We start from the raw sequence: 18,346 nt of genomic DNA, 5'->3' as shown, positions 1-18,346 counted from the left end.
GTACGCACCGCTGAGGGTCTCTAGACATCCAGAAGCCTCACAATAATGACCAAATTAGCTTTTATCCACCTAGGATGAATTTCTGAGTAACAAGATAGTGTTTAGCAAAATCTGACACCTACTTTCTCTACCCTACCTGGATTTGGCTGAAGATACTCTGTGGATTTTGACAGAAGCTCTGCTACAGCTTTATTAGTAACATCAATTTTCTGAAAAAGAAAAGTAACCAAAAGTTAGCAAAAATCAAGCCTATTACTAGAAAGTTTATATTTTGATTAGATATAATATACTATTCTAGCTGATTATGAAAAATTATTTAAAATAAAGCAAATATGGTAGATTAAAATAAACAGTCACGCCACGGTTGTGACGAGATTGCACCAAAATAAATTTGCAGTTAGCACACAGAAGGAGAAAAAGTTCGTATCAAAATGTGGGGACCTACTTATCTCTCAAGCTCATAAGTCTCAAATGCTGCTTATGCATTCTAGGCTACACTTTTCCTGACTGCTTTTCTCCACAGGTGAAAAAGATTTAAAATATCCCAGCTCACAGTCTTGGGGTCAGGGACACTTAAAGCAGCGGTTTGCACTGTCTTTCTGTTTAATAGTTTCTAAAATGCTATAAAAATCACATTTCTGGGTTGTTTCTCTTTTTCTACCTCTGGGTCTGCATATTACTTTTCCTCTTACAATGCAGAGAAAGGAAATAATTGTTCTGAAGCCAAAGAAACTGAAACCTAGAAGCCTGTTTAGATCATAAATCCTAAATATGCACGTTGGAAAAAAAAACAACTCACACAAGATTTTTTCTTCAATCTGCCAACAATAAAAGCTGTGACCTAGGTCCACTATGTACATTAAAATATATTGAAAAGACAATGGTGATAAAAAGCACTTAAAAGCTCAGAAAGGAGAAAGTGACATTAATGCAGTTTGATTTGAAACACCCACCACGAATAAGTCGATAGCAAACATCTCTATTTCCACAACAATTCATATTAATTCCTGACTATGGATTTAATCTAAAAAATAGAATTCAGAATTATGAGAATTTTTTCTCTCTCACTAATTTCCCACATAGACAGAGGAGAGAGACACGTCTCTCTTGGTGCTTTACATCAGTCTTGGAGGAGCTTCCCTTCACTGTCAAGAGGTGTCCTCTTGAGCTTCCTCTGCTCAGACAGCCTTTCTGCATGTCTCTTCTCCCCTGACTGAACTGACAAGAATCAAGGATAAATTTGCACTTATTCTTACATATTTATGTTTTGAATTAAGTATTTCCCTCATGTAAATCTATAATACCATTCTAGCATCTGAAATGTGAAAGACTTTTGATTTTGCAACAGCTTAGTGTTGAAAAGCTTATATTGCTTTCCTTACCCTTTCCATCTCTTGAAATTCTTCATCTAATTTTGTTCCTTCAGCTCCACTTATTTTTTCACTGAACAACTGTAAAGACAAATTTAATAACAATTAAAAAAAATGCATCATTATTTTTAGAGAACAAATATCTCTGAGAGTCACAAGAATTCACCCCAGATTAGAAAATATGCAACAATTGTGCAGGAAAAGAGTAACCTTCCTTTTGGAAATGAAACGCTCATTTCAATAGAAACAGAGATGTGAATTTACAGCTGAAGTCACTGAAGTGACTTCTCATGCTTTAACAGTTTGTACCCTAAAGGCACAACCAACACCGCTTATTTCAGGCAGAGTGACCAGAGTCTGACTGCAGGTGAATCCAGAGTAATGCTTTCAGGGATATTTCTCCAGCTCTGGACATCTAAGTGCCATTAAGCCCACAGATACAGCTCCCATTCCTGCTGGTGGCAATTACACACCGTGCAGATCTGTGGAAGGAACCAACTCGGGAAAGATGCAGCACTGTGACCACCTGTGTGACCGAGCATCCTTATGACACAAAACAAAAACGCTACACATTCTTTGGAAACTCTGAGCAATGGTTTGAAATCAAGGATTTCAGTAAACCTTCTTAAGACAGTTATAATGTTATCCACCTCTTGCATAAAAACTCCAGGCCATCAGACCTGAGTCTGGTCCTCAGTAAATCATGGCTAAGCATAAACGGTCTAGCAGCTCTCAGCTGGCTGCTTCTTGCAATGTACGGCACCTGCACTGCAAGAGAATGAAAAAACAGGCAGATCCTTACCCAGCGCGACACAGCCTTTTAAAGCATTACGCCACTATGAGACAAGCCATTTAACACACGTTAAACAAACATCAAACAAATTCCTATTTTTGCAGGAATTATGCTGGTAGACATTTCTCTGCTTTAATGGACTCTTAGCACTGAATCTGTAACAGCGTGATGTGAAACCCAGGCCTGGCTCATCGACTGCTGGCATTCCCCAAACCTGCCCCCAGTAAAGTGTTTTGTTCATCCTCAGCACCTTCTAAAAGAGAATTTATTTCCCTGAATTAAAAGGGCCTCGGAGACTTGCATAATCTGAAAATGGGTCATGACTCTTTGCAGCGCAGTGCTTCCCTCTTCTCAGCCGCAGCCTGCACGGCACAGGTGTGCGGGGAGCCTGCTGCTGCCTCGCCAAAAAGCAGCAACGAGCTGATGAAGCAGGGCTGGGAGCTCAGCGGCAGCTGACCTTGCACCAATATCACTGCTACCACACAGCCAAAGGAATATACCTGCTTAAGGGAAAAGGTGAGTTCAAAGAGCTGTGCTACTAATTACTTCTATTGGCTTTACAGTAAGACTCACAGTTTTTGTGCTTGGTTTTTCCTAGCAGCCTACAAACTTCAGGAGATTCTCTCTTTTCCAGAGCACTGATAAAACAGGCACAAAAGTAGATCAGAGATGAGGCAGCTCAGGCACCAGAGAGCTGTGGCAGTCAGCACCTTCCCACCATCAGATGTCACCGTAGAGGAGAGACCCGAGGCCACACAGGGAGGGGGACACTGCCTGCGCCTCCACAGGTAGGTCTCAGGAGTCCTTGGGCAGGGATGGAGAAAGGAGCTGTTGCAGAAAGGGGCTTTTACAAAATGTGAAAAGCTGCCTATCAGAAACCATGCAACTTCTTTATTCTGGCAGTTTGTCTCTTTTCTGTGTAATGGTAATTCCTGAAACAATCAGTGCTATTTTCCACAGCCTCACACATGTTTTCCTTCTCTAGCAGGCACTGAACAGATCCGTGGCTTCCTGAGCCCTTGCACGGTGATCCCCTTCAGAAGGCTGAGTGCAGCGGGGGATTTATCCTTCTTAGGCTGAAGTTGTAAAATCCACATTCAGCATCTACCCATAACTGTCTCATTACAAATAATCCATTTACGTGTTGGCAGAGGATAAATGCAGTGAGGTAACGTGATTGCTCGACTGTGAAAGCATAATTAATAATAAATTACTGCGCCAAATGGCTGTAACAATGAAATGTCCCGCCCTTGGAGAGAATGGAGCTGAACATTTCAACAAGAAGCAGGGTGGACAGGTAGAAAGTTCACTCACTAATGATAATGCCAGGGATTTAAAAGAAAAAAATAAAAAAGAAAAAAAAAAAAAAAAAGAAAAGAAAACCACCCAGCAATTCCACTGACTCATTGGAAGACTGACAAAGACTGAAGAATGCAGTTTCTCATCTGCTGCACTGCAAGGTGATATGTTCTCAATAAAAGCCTTAAGGCATCTCCATTTATCCACTGGCATCCCTTAGCTCTCCCTGGCTTACCATTGGCTATACACGGTCACGCACACCTCCCTGGATTAGCAGTCCAAAACTTAGGCTTGATGCTGTTTTTGCCAGGAGTGCAGGGGCTGATCCAAGGTGTTTCCACCCAGCTGGCAGGGCTGTGTTCCCCTTCCAGCTCTGGCAGACGTGCCAGCACCAGGCTGCAGCCTGCTCACCCTCCCTGCACATTCATCTGCTCAAATACTGCCGTTCACCTTTAGTTTTGGTTTCTCTTCTGCAATGATGCAAAACTCCTCACTGTGTTTTAAACAGGTAACATTTGGTGCCGCTCACCAAGGGAGAAACTGTCTGCAGCAGCCCTGAGTCACTCCTTGTGCGGTGACCACTGGGCTTGCTGAAGCAGCAGGGAATGAGGAAAGCATCAGGGTTGGATCCAAGGTCACGGGACAACGGAGGTTTCTATGTACCATCTCTCAGAGAGCAAAAGACATTCTGTATCTACCATTTGTGGAGAGTAATGGAAAAATTGAATTAGCAGTTTGGATGATGGGACAGAGTGCACTCCCAGAGCCTGTGGAAGACATCAGGCTGGTGTCTACGTTCAGCTTAGAAGAGATCAGAACCTGGAGGGCCTTTCCAACTCACCCAACTGATTCTAAATCTGCATTTACAGTCTGTGGGAATGCAACTGCACAGAGCCAGCCACAGGATCCACAGGCATAGTTTCATACACTCACCGAAAGCTACCTAAATAATGCACAACAAAATCAATGAGCAAGAGGACTCACTAGAAGAAAAATGTTTGTTCACACACAAACTTTCATGACCCTGCAGTTTCTAACCAAGCAGACAGTTCCAGTGATAATTAATCTGAGCTCTCGTTTCCTTTTAAAAGGAGAATGAGGACCTCAGTGCTCACGGAGATATGGTAGACTGATTCCTTACAGTTCATAAACTGTTCTGAGCTTCTGACAGTAAAAATTGGTATAAAATTCTAATGGTTATCATTAAATTTTACCATGACGGCTTATTTCATATTGGTATAACCAGGATCTGCTTTACTATTCTCACGTTTAGACACAACAGCTTTTGTTCTGATCACAGCGAATTTAGGAGTTATAAAACTAGTACTGCCACTCTTCCAATTAAAAGTCACAGAACACCAAATTAATCAGTGCAAATGGATGCATAAAGGAGACAACTGCTGAGTTTTAATTCTCTATCTGCTGAGCATCATTTACATGCATTATATCAAGCAGCAAAATGCTTTGATCTTAAATAGAAGCCTGCCCAGCTACAGGGCCGTGTAATTACAAGGCAGCGTCTATCGGTGTTTGTGAGTCAGCTAATCAAAGGCGAAACTGCTGCCGTCACACAGAGCCCAAACTCCGTGGGAGCCTCGAATTGTTTGCATGGGAAGAACGTTGATCTTCATCTCCGGACCAGGCAGCCAGGTGCCACGGTGCTGAGTCTTCCACTACACAGGGACAGAACCAAAATGTTGGGCCTCTGAAACATCCAGTTCACACCGCGGGGCCACCACTTCCTTACTGCTCCAGTGCTAGGCCCGAAGCTAAAGCCATTTAGCAGAGCTAATTGGGGTTCCTCCAGATCACTATTTATACCCAGGAACAGCTCCCCACCTGCAAATCCATAAAGTTTTCTTCCTCTCAGGTGTCTGTGTAAACTCCCTCCATCACATTTGACTTGTTAAGAGTCAGTGAGGTTGGAGTAAAACAAAGCTACCCTTAAACAAGAACACAAAGCCAGTTTCAAATCTCCCATTTTACTACCACCTCTCCTTTGCAGCTACATGCAATACCTGCCATGCCACAGTTCATGACAGACCTTGCACGCTCAGTATGACAGAAGAGAAAACCTTTTTGCATAAAGAAACACAGCAGTTTGTACACAAATGCTCTTGGTTGCAGCTTCTTGCTAGATCCTGCTGTTCTTTGGAATAATGGAAAACTGAAACAGGACAGGCTCACAGTGGAACTTTCTAGGAAGACAAATCTGGGAGAAAAAAAAAAGTTTTTGAAAGAGACCATTTCAGCTATAGTGATTTCTATTTAAGCTCTCTGTATATCCAACTATTGTTCAACATGCAAATTGCAATTTTATTACACAGTCTTAAAAACCTGCAAATATTTATCTTCTGAGGAATTTATATTCCAAGAAATTCTCTGAAAAAACATTTTTTCCATAAACATAATATCCAGATTGTTCTCACACCTGTTCTTTGTTACTTTAATTTCTTTCCAGTAATTTAATTTTCTTTTGATTTGTTCTGTTGTAACGAAGCAAGAGCAGAGCACACAAACTATCTGCAGTTTAAACTAAAGCCTATGCCTCAAGAAAACTCTGAACTAAAAAGGCCTCAAGCCTCCATATAATTTTTCAGTACTTTTATCTGAAGTATGTTAAGATTTATACCTCTTATTGCACAGGAATGGCGCACTTCTTTGCCCTCAGATGGGTTGTGAAAACAGGCTTCAGAAGAACGCTGTCTTTTTCCAGTGCTTTGTATATCACATCCACTAAATGTGAATTACAATTCCTTTTCATATTTCACTAAGGAAGGTTACTGAGCACCAGAAACTGCCAAAAATATCCCAGACCAACAGAGAGCTGATAAAAATCTCAAAACAATTACCCTATTTTTTATACATCCACTGGGTATTTTGTAACACAAGTTAATACGGTTCTTGCCGGCCAATACCTGCGCACAGACTCTGACCTTCTTTTTCACTTGCTTTGCCTTTCTTTTGCAACAGATGATTGAACCATTGTAGCTTTTTTGTTCTTGAGCTCCACTTGTTTCAACAGTAGCTGAGTAAGTCCTTAATTAGCCAGCAAAACTCCCTTGTATGTAACTGGCCAAGAACTCATCTAGTGCTATTTAATGACCAAATGAAAGATATCTTATGCTGTTAAAGACTGAGAGCTTTTATTGACCCTTCACCACGTAACAGCATTTATTTTGTTCTGAACGAGTATCTGTTGAAATTATCTGTTGAAACTTTAATGGGATGGAATTTTCCTTCATTTGTCATAAATATGCATGCTATCAAACCCAGGAGGCAAAACCTAGATTTTAAGGGGAGAAAAAAAAAATATCTTTTAACTAAAAAGCCCAAAGCTATGAAAATATTCCCTCTAAAAACAGAAAGAAGCAATCAATTGGGAAAACTAATAGATTCATCCCAAAGTTAATACACAGAAAGCCAGGAAATAATGTAACTACCCTGCTTCAGCTCCCACAGAAACCTATCGCTGGGCCAAGCTGCACAAATACATTAAGGCATATCTTCACGTACCGTGCTTGGTGCAAAACATTGCATTCCAGCACGGTTAATGCATAATAGTTAACGCTTCTCTTAAAGCATTAAACCCTTTGGTTATTGCCCTCCAGCCATGTAATCGTTTTGTTTGGAGTTAAGTCCTTACGCGCAGAAGATGTAATGCAATGCGACGACACTAATGGCTTTCTGAGGAATTATTATTTTTTTAATTACATGCCTGTCATAAGCAATGTGAAGAAAAAGATGGCTGGCAAGGTGTCTTCTGGCTGAGGCTGTGCTTCCTTGCAGTGTTCAGCCTCCTGAGAGGAGAGAGATTTTTATTTTTGTCCTTTTCCAGAATGCTCTTTCAGATTAGAGAAGCAAGGTGCTGGTCTGTCTTCCAGCCCAAAGGGGTTGGTTGGCTACATGACGTACTCAGGGCTACAGGAGTGGTATAAAATCTCCCTGAACTCATCAACACTTGCACGTGGATGTTTAAGGAATTGAGGCTAACAGACCATATGCAATTATAAAACGTCCTATACTATTTTTGAATTTATATGGGACATTAACATTGATTAAAAATTATAATCACATTACAGACACAAAGATTAAAAGAGCATTCTGGCAGTACCTACTGCAGAGGACGTTGTTATATGAATGCAGGGGGAAAGACAAAAAAAAAAAAAAAAAAAAAAGAGTTAGATACAGCCAGATGTTTCTCTTGCAGCTCCCTGCCCTTCACAAGGAGTTGAACCAGAACTTCAGAAGATCACACCCATGGCCACAGGAGTTCACGTCCTAGCATTTCACCAAATCTCTCTACTCCCAGATATTTCAAGTAGAAATAAAAATGCATCAACTATAGTACGTGCCTGTACTTCAAATTCAGCCCACGACTGTGTTCACAGCCTTGAATAAAGGAAGGGCATGTCTTACACCCAAGCTTCCCTTAGGGATTTGTGGTGGATCCACTAGCAAAGCCTGTCTCAGCAGAGAACAAGAATCACAGTACCCAAGAGAGCTCTGTTTGGCTGGGTTTTGTTTGTTTGTTTTAAATATGAGGGATTTAAAATTGTGCTACATTTGAGGCCTGATAAGATGCATTTCTTTAAATGTTCTTAAATATTCCCTAATTTTAAAAAACTTAATACAACTTATAAAAATTAAAAATAAGACCTGAGCTCCACTTCATTTTCAAAGCACAATCTTTTGTAGGAAATTCCATTTTGTACTAAAAACAAACAAACAAAAACTTCAAACCCAAAGCAAATAAACAAAACAAAACCCCACCACCCAGGCTCCCTATAAGGACACCAAAAATCCCAAGGGCCGGTTTCCCAAGCAAAACATACCGTCTCGTGGAGATCTCTGAATCACACACACAAAGTTAAACAAATGAACAAAAGTACTGGCAACGCTTTTTGTATACATGAGGAACGTTCTTATCCCCACTAATATTTATGAACCGCTGATTTCATTATTTGTAACTTCTCACACAAACGGGTCCAACAGGGTCACAATAGATTATTTTTACAAAGGCAGATGAACTGAGGTATAAAAGAATAAGACAAATAAAGAAGAATAGAAGAGAAATATGTTTGCAATATGACTCGCTGGGGAAGCAGGGACCTGAGGGTGTCCCCACGTGCAGCCTTTCTGCATGGTGATACTCTGGTGCAACATGAAGTCAGTTGCAAACATGTCACATTTTAGAGGCTGCCTGTAGACACAATTACTGTTAAGCCTTCACTCTAAAAGGGTGCCAACCTTTCACAGCAGAGCGTGACCCGAAGTGTCAAGAAAACCCAGCCAGGGGATCAGCTGAGACCACTGCAGCCAGCCCTACAGCTGCCAGTATCACCAGGAATGGACCCAGCCCATCAAAACCCCGTGAGCTCCATCAAGACAAAACGACCTGGTCCCATCACAGAACGAGGATTCACCCGGGTGGCTGTAGGCAACGTCAAGCCACCGCAGCTGAGCTGCAACAGCAGAGCTCTGGCAGAGGTGCAGAAGAGGCAGCACAGTTTTATTTAGAAAGGAAGCTCAAATCGTGCGAGCCATGGATTCTGGGATCAAGAAAGCCCTTGCAAGTATTGGTTCCTACAGAAACATTTGAGCAATGACATCAAATTACACGCACCTCAGAGATAATCTAAGACGTCTCTTCCAGCAACTTACCAGCTGCTCGGTGCGAGGTTCTGCTATAAAACTAACAGTGCTAGGGACTCGTAACCACACAGGTAAGAATTCCCACTGATTTCAATTCTTCTACATACAGTTCTTCTACCCCACTTAGTGGGATCTCTCCTAATTTAAATCAATTCACGTGAGTAAGGCTTGCTGAAGACACCTAGGTACATGTCCAAATGTATTTAATCAAACTAAAAGCTTTGCTTTGGCAACCCCTCTAAAGAAGGAAAACACTCGGAGCTCAAGCATGACATGAATGAGGTTTCTGGTTGATGAGTGCCGCCTTTTCTTCAGGAAGGACATACATGATGAAAAAAAAAAAAAAAAGATGAGAATGTGAAGAGTGCAATTAGCTGAACAAGCTGTCAGATTTTGCATAGTCAAAACAAAAGATTCTGCCAGCTGGGAGCATTATCACAACAGCAATTTTTCAAATGAGAAGGGCATGCTGTGCTGGCAAAGCTGAGGTGAGATGAAGTGGCTGGAATTAAACAATCAAGTCAGCTACAATAACAGGACAGTGTCAGTTGTGGTCCTGCACTTTATGAATGCCACCAGTAACCTCCAGTGATGTATTATTTATGGTTCCATTTGCTGTATTTGTGAAAAAAAAAATAATAATTTCCAAATCTCCTTTCTTTGACAGCTATACTTAGAACTTCTCCATGTGATTCATCTTCCTAATATGTTTCTTATATGTAAGGGTATGTAAGGTTTTTTTTTTTGTTTCTTTGTTGTTTGCCAGAGCTCAGGGAACTGCAGACGTTACACTATCGCTCTAATGCTCCTCTGAGTTGTTGCACAGAAAGCTAGACACAAAAAGTCCGTGCCAGAAGGAGAGTTTTAAGTAGGGTCAGGAATGCTGAACACTTGCTGTTATTTGGTCAACACTTAAAATCCTGTACCCAGCTGATCCAATGAGTACACAATCAGGCAGCCATTTAAATTAACCTTATTAACAAAATCCTGCCAAATTATGGGTAAATACAGACTGTGTAGTCTAGACTTCCACAAGCAAGTCTGTACATTGAGAAGGGTGCTGCCCCTCCCTGTAAGAAAGCCTGCTCTTTTAAATGCCTCTCGTTTGAGCTCCTAACATATTTCTGAATGTTTTATGCTCACTATGTAGCTGACAGCCTGACTCTTGCTGTGGCATTTCAGAAGTCTTGAGTTTCTCATTAAAAGAGCCTTGTACGGATGGTATCTCTTGCTCATCATTCTGGATTGCAGACTTTCAGCTCCAAGCAGGAATTACTTCTTTGCCACTGCTACAGGTTTTGATGCTACAGGAAAAATGAGAAGCAAACTGGTACTGATTCAATCACACATTCAAGCTCCTTAGATGCCAGGAATTTAGGGGTAAAACTGGAAGCCTAAGTACTTGATTGAATTTGAGGTAAATTGATGCTTTGGCCACACTGTAAGTGGTAATTTTGCAGTTAGGATGCCAGTCCCAGATCTCCATTGCCTTGAAGAAAGCTGTTTGACAAAAAATATGCTGTACATATTTCAAATAGGCAAAGAAATGAGAAGTTACATTTACAGGATACAAATCGTGACTTGTCAATTACTGCATTGTCACTAAACTTTGTTAAAGAATGCAATTTCAGCCTTTGTCGGAGAACAAAATCAAACCATCTGAGTACACAATTTGTGCAAGAATGGATTTACCCACTATCGTAGACTGTGTTAGAAGTGAAACGAGGAGTGTTTTCATCTGTTTTCTATGTTCAAACTGACCACATTTACTGTTCTGGGTCTCAAATTTTGAGTGTTAATCCTCTTAAAATCTGAAAAATAATGTGAGCTTCCTGCTGACCTATGCAACCATGCATAGTTCTAGTCCCTAAAAATGTTCGTCTTACAAAAGAGGAAAATCCCTAAAAAAATATTTTATTTTATTTTATTTTTTTTAAAAAAAGGTTTGGGCCTAAATATGCAGGCAGTTGGGTAGCAGAAAGTTGAACACAGTTTGCTCAAGACTGTACAAAACATTTAACTGATATTAGGAATTGAACAAACTCTGTGCTGTCCAACTGAACACCTTCATTCCAAAGCAAAACTTCAGAAAATATTACATAAAAGCTCCTTGAAATTGTATGCAAAGCAAGGAACTTCCAAAGTTCAAAGCCTCCGTGAGGATCATAAACCATTACATACAGTTACACTGGGGCAACATCTGAAAATAATACATCAGTAACCAAAATGTTAAATACTGATTATGCAAGTAAATAGTAGAGCTGCTCTCCTGTGCTGACAGGGAGATTAATGGACTATTAGCAAAACTATGAGGGAAATATTTTACAAAATATTCCCTAGTTCAGTCACTTCTATACTTTTTTTGTCCCTGTGAGTTTTAGCTTTTTTTTTTTTTATATATATATAAATCTGCCAGAGCTCAGCAACAAAACCATGCTAAGCTGGATTTTGCAAAATTGATGTCTTAACAATAAACATATTACAAAACAACATCATGAAATTAAACCTGCTGATAGGTGTCAAAGAATACTCATTTCCGTGCAAGTCAGAAGGTACAAGGATTAACAAGTTTCCCCTTTTCCTCACAAATAGAAACAAGTGAGGGAAAACAAGAACAAAACAAAAAACATAGGAAAAAGACACAACCAGAAGAGTATTGGTGAAATAGCTCAGTAGCTTATCAGACTGGGATGGAATGCTGCTTTCTATCAAATTAAATGTGCTTTTCCTTCAAAAGAATAGAATTGATCAGAAGCTTTCACACACACACAAAACTCAAGAAATATGAGGGACCTGGATGCTTTTGAAAACCCCAGCAAGTGCTTATCTAAATCTCTCGGCATGTAAATACTTAGAAGTCTGTCTCATGAGACTCATCAGAGAAGCGCACACGACTCAAAACGCTGCCAAAATATGAGCTCTGTTTAATTTCAGATTCAAGCCATAAACAGCTGACAGTGGCTGAAGTAACTACTACTATATTATTATTATTACTTAATGCCTACTTTTCAAGCAATATTTTGTCCTTGTGTTTCTCCTTGTACAGCATAGCAGAGACTTCCCTTCTTTATGTTCATACATCATGGTTGCACAGGTGACAAATACTTCTTTAAAAACAAAAATAAAATATGTCTGCAACTACAATGTAGAAGAGTCAACAGTCATAAAGGGCAAATACAGTCGAATGCTGTGTCTTAGATTGTACAGACAGGTGAGGACTTCTGTATATCATCTACAATTATCACATAGGAAACACTTTGGAATACCAACGCTTAAACTAATGCTTGGCTGCAGCGTTACCTGTGCACATCTGGATGTGACACTCACAAATGATCACGTACACAAAAAGATCCACAGCACTGCGGCCTAAAACATTTCACATGGCCTTAAGAATTCTGACAGTCAGCAAATACATTTCCATGAAAGTAAGCTCTGTGTTTTAAAATTACACAAAGCTGAATACTCAGAAGAAAGACAACTTGCACAAAAGAGCTCCGATCAATGGCTCCTGGCTCAAATGAACAGCCGCTTTTGCAAAGAAGCGCTCTGTGTTTTATAAAGCAATGGCAATCCTACTGACACAAGAGGCACATGTAACAATATTAAATTACAACAGACGTTCCATTTTCTATAGCATTTGCTTCTGCAATGGATTCAGTAATTTCTTCTGGGAGTCTCCTGTCCCTCCTCCTTTTGTTACCTCTCAAATCCCAGTCATCTGTGCTAGGAAAATTAGCTCAAGCTGGCACTTCTCTTACTTGCAGCACCACTGCCAGAGTTAGCAAAAATGAAGCTTTATAGGAAGCTCTGTCAGAAATTACTACCTTTGAAGGGGTTTAACATTTAGTGCTTCAAAGTCAATACATCTGAAAGCCTATTTAAAATATTAGCACTTTACATTTCATTTGTGAACCTGTAAGAATCTTGATTTAAGTCAGGTTTGATGCAAATTCTCCTTTCAGCCAGAGGATCCCAGCCTTTGGCAAGAGGAGGCTGATAGCTGTACCAGTCCTTCTCTGACAGCCAGCACAGTTCTGACACTGGAAAAGAGGCTCAGGAATGAAACATGTCGCTGGCAGAAGGGATGCAGCAATTCGGTATATTCCCTAGGCAGCCTCCACCAGCTGGGATCCCACAGAGTCCTAGAGACAATTAGAAGCTCACTGAAGCTCCCAGTGCAAGACCAAAGTATAAACACTGCTTGCCTTCTGGGGAAAAAGGGAGCAAAACTGATGCTTCTCCATAGCATCAAGGTTAAACCAATGCCACAAGTTCAAATTCTGGGACCAGGGTCTGGTCTTTGTTAAGAGTATCATCGTCTTCATGGAACTGTGAAAAAATAAGAGAAAAGTTTGGCTCTGTTCAAAAACTGAAACAAGAAGCAGGGAAGGGGAGAGCAAGAAAATCACTTAACCACTGACAACTATTGTATTACATGCAGGTCTGTGCCAGGGGCAGTCAGCCCTATTAAGGTACTAAAGTCCTGCGTCAGGTTTTCCTGGCAGCCCTATTTGCATGCTTTCCTCACATTACAGTACATAATTGCAGAGCTGTCACTTTCCCCCATCTCTTGAGTATTTCTTTTAAGCCTTGTAGATTTTTTCTCTCTCAGAAACATTAGGCAAGCCAAGCATCCTGAGAAATGTTTTCTCCTCATGCTCTAATCACTGGTAGCTCTGCATGTCTTTCTTTCTCCCCACCACCTTCTAAGTGAGGAGAATTCAAGTCCCCTTCCCACATTTTTGGTAAATTATTTGTACATCTCAGGGCTAATAATAAAACTGCCTGCCCCTTAAATTCATCTGCTTGCCTTCTGATTTAGTCTCATCTCCCTACTACTGTTTTTCCATTTAGTCTGTCCTTCTCTTAGTTGCCTCACCTCTCTTTATGACTTATCTCTCTTTGCCATATGTTCCTTTGAGTTTCCTTTATTTTCTTATGGCACACACTTCTCTCCATCGAGGGTGGATGTAAGGCTCTGCTCAAAACCTGAAGAAATCACACACACAGTGGGAAAAAAAAAAAAAAGAAAAAGAAAAAAAAAAGCAGCACATCTGAGCTGGCAGCCTCCAGCTGCCAGCAAATACCTCAGAATTCCTCACAAGGAGAGAAAAGAGGGGTAATTTCTTCTATTTTCATCCATCGATCTTTCCTATTAATTTTCTGCCATGAATAGCTCCTCAAATAGGTGGTTTCATGAAACAGATTCCAGGCTGTTGTGGGTTTACGTTTACATCCAGCCAGAGAGTTCCTTTTCCATCGATGCTAACGCGCCCCTCACGCACAACATACTGATGCTGCCGAGCCACAGACAGCTCACAAGAAGGAAAGAGCTTTTCTTGCAGCAAAGTCAGCAGGACAGGGGCAGAATGAAGAAGCAATGGTGTGAAATACAAAGGCTGACTGGTCACAGCAAGGCATTTGCTGCTGTTAGCATCTATTTATCGTCTCCATCTTGTATGGTACAAAAATAAAACGACCAGCACAACCGATACTTGAGCAATGCTACAGCCAAACCTCCCATCACAGCACGGAGCAGCGTGCCCTGCTGCACGGCCGGAGGGCCCAGCTGCCAGGGAACAGCAGGTCTCCAGCGGGAGAGTCTGGATGTGAAGCAAAGCAATTCACTCCGGCTTTGGACCAAGACTCAAACCAAGCTTAAACAAACAAGTCCAGTTCCCCCCTTGTAGACAAGTGGGGAAAGCCTACTTACGGCCCTTGTTTATGTTTTTGTGTGTTTTTTATTTCTCATTTTATTTCATCATTTATTTCTTCCAAAACCAACTAGAGACACTACAGCAAGATTTATTTTTTTCCTAATTGGTCCCATGTCATTTTGGGATGCACAATATTCACAATGTGTATATTCACAACGAACTGAAACCAAATCAAGTATTGCCCAGCTACCACAGTCCATAAGCAAAGTTGGCCTACTACTGTTCCTAAATTTCTTTTCAAGTTAATTTTTCTGTGTCTTTATCCTACACAGTGTATTGCATACAGCAATACCATTCCCTGCAACTGCACACAGGTCACAGTCAGTAACACTAACGACAGGGATACAGGAAGAGCAGGAAGGTAACTGCTTTGCTTCTCATTGCACTGATGCTATTATACAGTTTCTAATATTTTCCAATTGTATCTTGTTTGGGACAGCAGACTGCCTGCTGCTCATTCCTTCTTTAGAGATATGTTCAAGGCCTGTCAGAGAAATGCCTTTGGCCCTTCTGAAACACCGCACATTCTACAGCAACATCCATGCCATATAAAATATTGCTCCTGGTACAATTTCCTTGACATACTTGCTGTAACTGGAGATGAGCTGAACTCTTCAAAGCCTACTATTACAGACCATATGCATACTGGTTTGTATTTTCACATGCATACGCATGGGAATGAAAGACAGGTCTTGGATAGGATACTGCATTCCCTTAGTTAACTAGCTGGTGCAAACAGTAATTGAGCTACTATCCCAACTAATCCTGCAGGGGAAGGCATTGATTCTGTTCAGAAGAACAGGAACAACTAAAGGAAAAGTCATTATTTAAATGATTTTATATGGCTTTATTATTCCTATCATTAAAGAGATGTAAAAGTCCATAAGGAGTAGACAGGAAAAGGAGTCTTTTCTTTGCCAGCGTGTTTACCCTCTGCACTTGATACCCTCTGCACTCTGTACCTTCAAGTATTGCAAGCATTTTCTCATTACGATGAAGCAAATTTTCCATTGCTTTCCCGAATATAAACAGACAGTTTTTGTTTTTAATGACAATGAATTTATGTAAGTCAGCAAAGGAATTCAGGGAACATGTACTATATAAATATAAAAAAGCCATTCAACAAAATCTATGTATACTGACAAATTAATCTCATTTAGAGCATACCTCATGGCAAGCAAGGCTATTCTTAATGCCAGTTGAGCCTGTTCGAGTTAGTCCATTCAGGTTTAAACAGCAGAGGAGATAAAGTAACTCGGTTTTTATGTCTAAGCTCTCTCCCACCTTAATATTCGACACAGACTCATAAAGCCTTGCAAATCTGATGTAAGGGCACACGTTTCTGGCAGTGTTGATGTAAATCTATGTCTACTAGACAAGTTAGCTCTAGATACTCATTTGACAGTCTGTAAACCATATATTTACCTAAATCACTAGTTTCCTAACGTAAGATTTACAGTCATACAGTGAGAGCCTGCTGTGCATCTAACAGAGATATCTTATGAATGAGACCTCCAGGAATTGTTCCAGATGCACTAGCATCCCTTCTGGCCTTGTCATCAGTATATATTGATCCTATGAAACAGTTCGTAATTAAGTCACTTAAGGAGAAAACTTGCCAGAAAAAAAGGTCTAATCATCATGTCAGTTCTGATTAAGCCCAACTCCAAAGACCAAAGAACTGCCTAGTTAGAGTTCCTGTTTGTTGCCCAAGTGTCAGGACAAAATACTCCTACAGCTATGAGCAGTGGCTTGATAAATTGCTCTGAGAATTTCTGCTGAGGCAGGAAATAAAACATTTTAGAATGAGCAGTTATTTTGTGCGTACACAATGATAATTCATCCGGCCTTCCCTCCCCAGTGTTCCCAACAGCGTCCCCCCAGAAGGAGCTGCATACACTTTTGTTCTTCTCAGTGCTCTGCTCAGGAGACATTTATTGGTTCCCTCTCATGTTCTTTTATCAAAGTGAGAGACTGGTTTATGCTATTAATTTATGTCATCTCTAACTCAAGGCTGAAAGAATGAGGAGTCCTGGGACACGAATACTGTAACGAATGTCCCAGAGAAGATCATGTTCTTGATGTTATTTTGAGAAACAGATAATAACGCAAGGAGAGGGGAAAACAGATAGAAAGAGATATAACTACCTTTGCTTTCAAGGGGAGTTGCAATAAGACTTTGCTTGAAAAGCTGCTTCCTATGAGGTTGGGTTTCTATCCCAATAACATACACTGTTTATGACTGTTTAATTAACTTTGGCCTTCTGCCTTTAAATTGCAAAAGCACTTTCCCACAGACACATGGACACTTGAACTTCAGAACACAGCAGATAAGTGTCACCAGTTCCATTAACTGCAAATAGCTACGTGCCAAGCAGTCTGTAGAGCCCTGGAACACCAGGTTCCAAAAGCACAGCACAGCCCGAGCTCTGCATCACCTGCAGCGGCACAGGGCTCCAGTCAGAGGGCTCTCACTTAGACAAAATGCCATCAGTGTGAATTCAACCCTTCCGTTTCGCCGTTTCGAAGACGGACGTGAGTCTGCTCCTGCCTTCAGGTCTGTCAGCAAAACCCTTTGGGATTTAAGCTTCTGGCCCTGGGGCTAAATGAGTTAAGGTTACTGGACAAATACATGAGCTAGAAGCTTACATAATGTTTAATATTATTCTAGCAGAAAATGTTTAAAGGAATGTATTCCACCACTTCAAAACCTAAAAGGCCAAGTTCGTTCTCTTACAATGCATACAGTACTTGTTTAATTTAATTTCCTTTAATAAGCCTCTTTGACAGAAAATATTAAGCAATCAGTAACCATATGCAGATAATCTTGGCAAGACCCTCAACTGTAGTTGTAAAAGTGCCATCTTTTCTTTCTTTCCCATAACATATAGCAGCTTTCCCAGCTTCCTAATTACATGCATTCTTTATTCTTTTTAAGCATTAGCACAGAGCTTAAGCACTAGCTACTGAATAACATGAAAAGAAATGTGTTGTACATTTAAAGGGAAAAAAAAAAAAAAAAAGAGCAGCTGTCACCGAGCAGAAGCTTGATTACAGCAACAGAGAGCTAGCACAACATCTCAACTGCAGCGAGGCCTGGCATTTGCTTCCCAAAGCACTCTGCTCAAAGGAATTGAATACAGAACAATTCAAACACAGGGTTTTTTCCACCCTCTCTATTCCCCCACAAACAAGCTGGACCACCCAAAGGTTAATGGATCTCGTTATTAACTCACCCAGCCAATCTGCCATTACCCTGAAGATGGATTTTTTACCTTTGGGTCCCACCACCTTTTAAACCAGATGAATCTGGGCATGGCAGTGTTTGTAGCTCTACAGTTGCGGCACACTGTATGATCTGAAGTCTCTCCTTTGGATGTGGTGAACCATCAGCTCAGATGCTTTTAACCTGAAATCTATATTAGACTTGACATCCTTGCCAGGTACCTCACCAGGCCTGCTCAGCGCCTCCCACGAGCACTGTAACTTTCAGTGTTTGACCACATCAGTGG

The 18,346-nt window shown here is 40.8% G+C and overlaps 1 protein-coding gene across 3 annotated transcripts in view; it reads right to left on the bottom strand.

Moving 5' to 3' along the window:
• Positions 1 to 18,346, bottom strand: part of SH3GL3 (SH3 domain containing GRB2 like 3, endophilin A3) — a 53,093-nt gene that overhangs the window by 15,739 nt on the left and 19,008 nt on the right. For all 3 annotated transcript variants that reach the window (XM_082769452.1, XM_082769454.1, XM_082769453.1), the window contains exons 2-3: positions 1,383 to 1,451; positions 137 to 209 (exon numbers count right to left, since the gene is read on the bottom strand). In XM_082769452.1, coding sequence (XP_082625578.1) covers positions 137 to 209; positions 1,383 to 1,451 — 142 coding nt within the window. The remainder of the gene's footprint in view (positions 1 to 136; positions 210 to 1,382; positions 1,452 to 18,346) is intronic.

This window comes from Aythya marila (assembly GCF_965140915.1).
Source record: "Aythya marila genome assembly, chromosome: 11".
Lineage (NCBI taxonomy): Eukaryota > Metazoa > Chordata > Aves > Anseriformes > Anatidae > Aythya > Aythya marila.
This window is presented reverse-complemented; position numbering and strand designations above follow the sequence as displayed.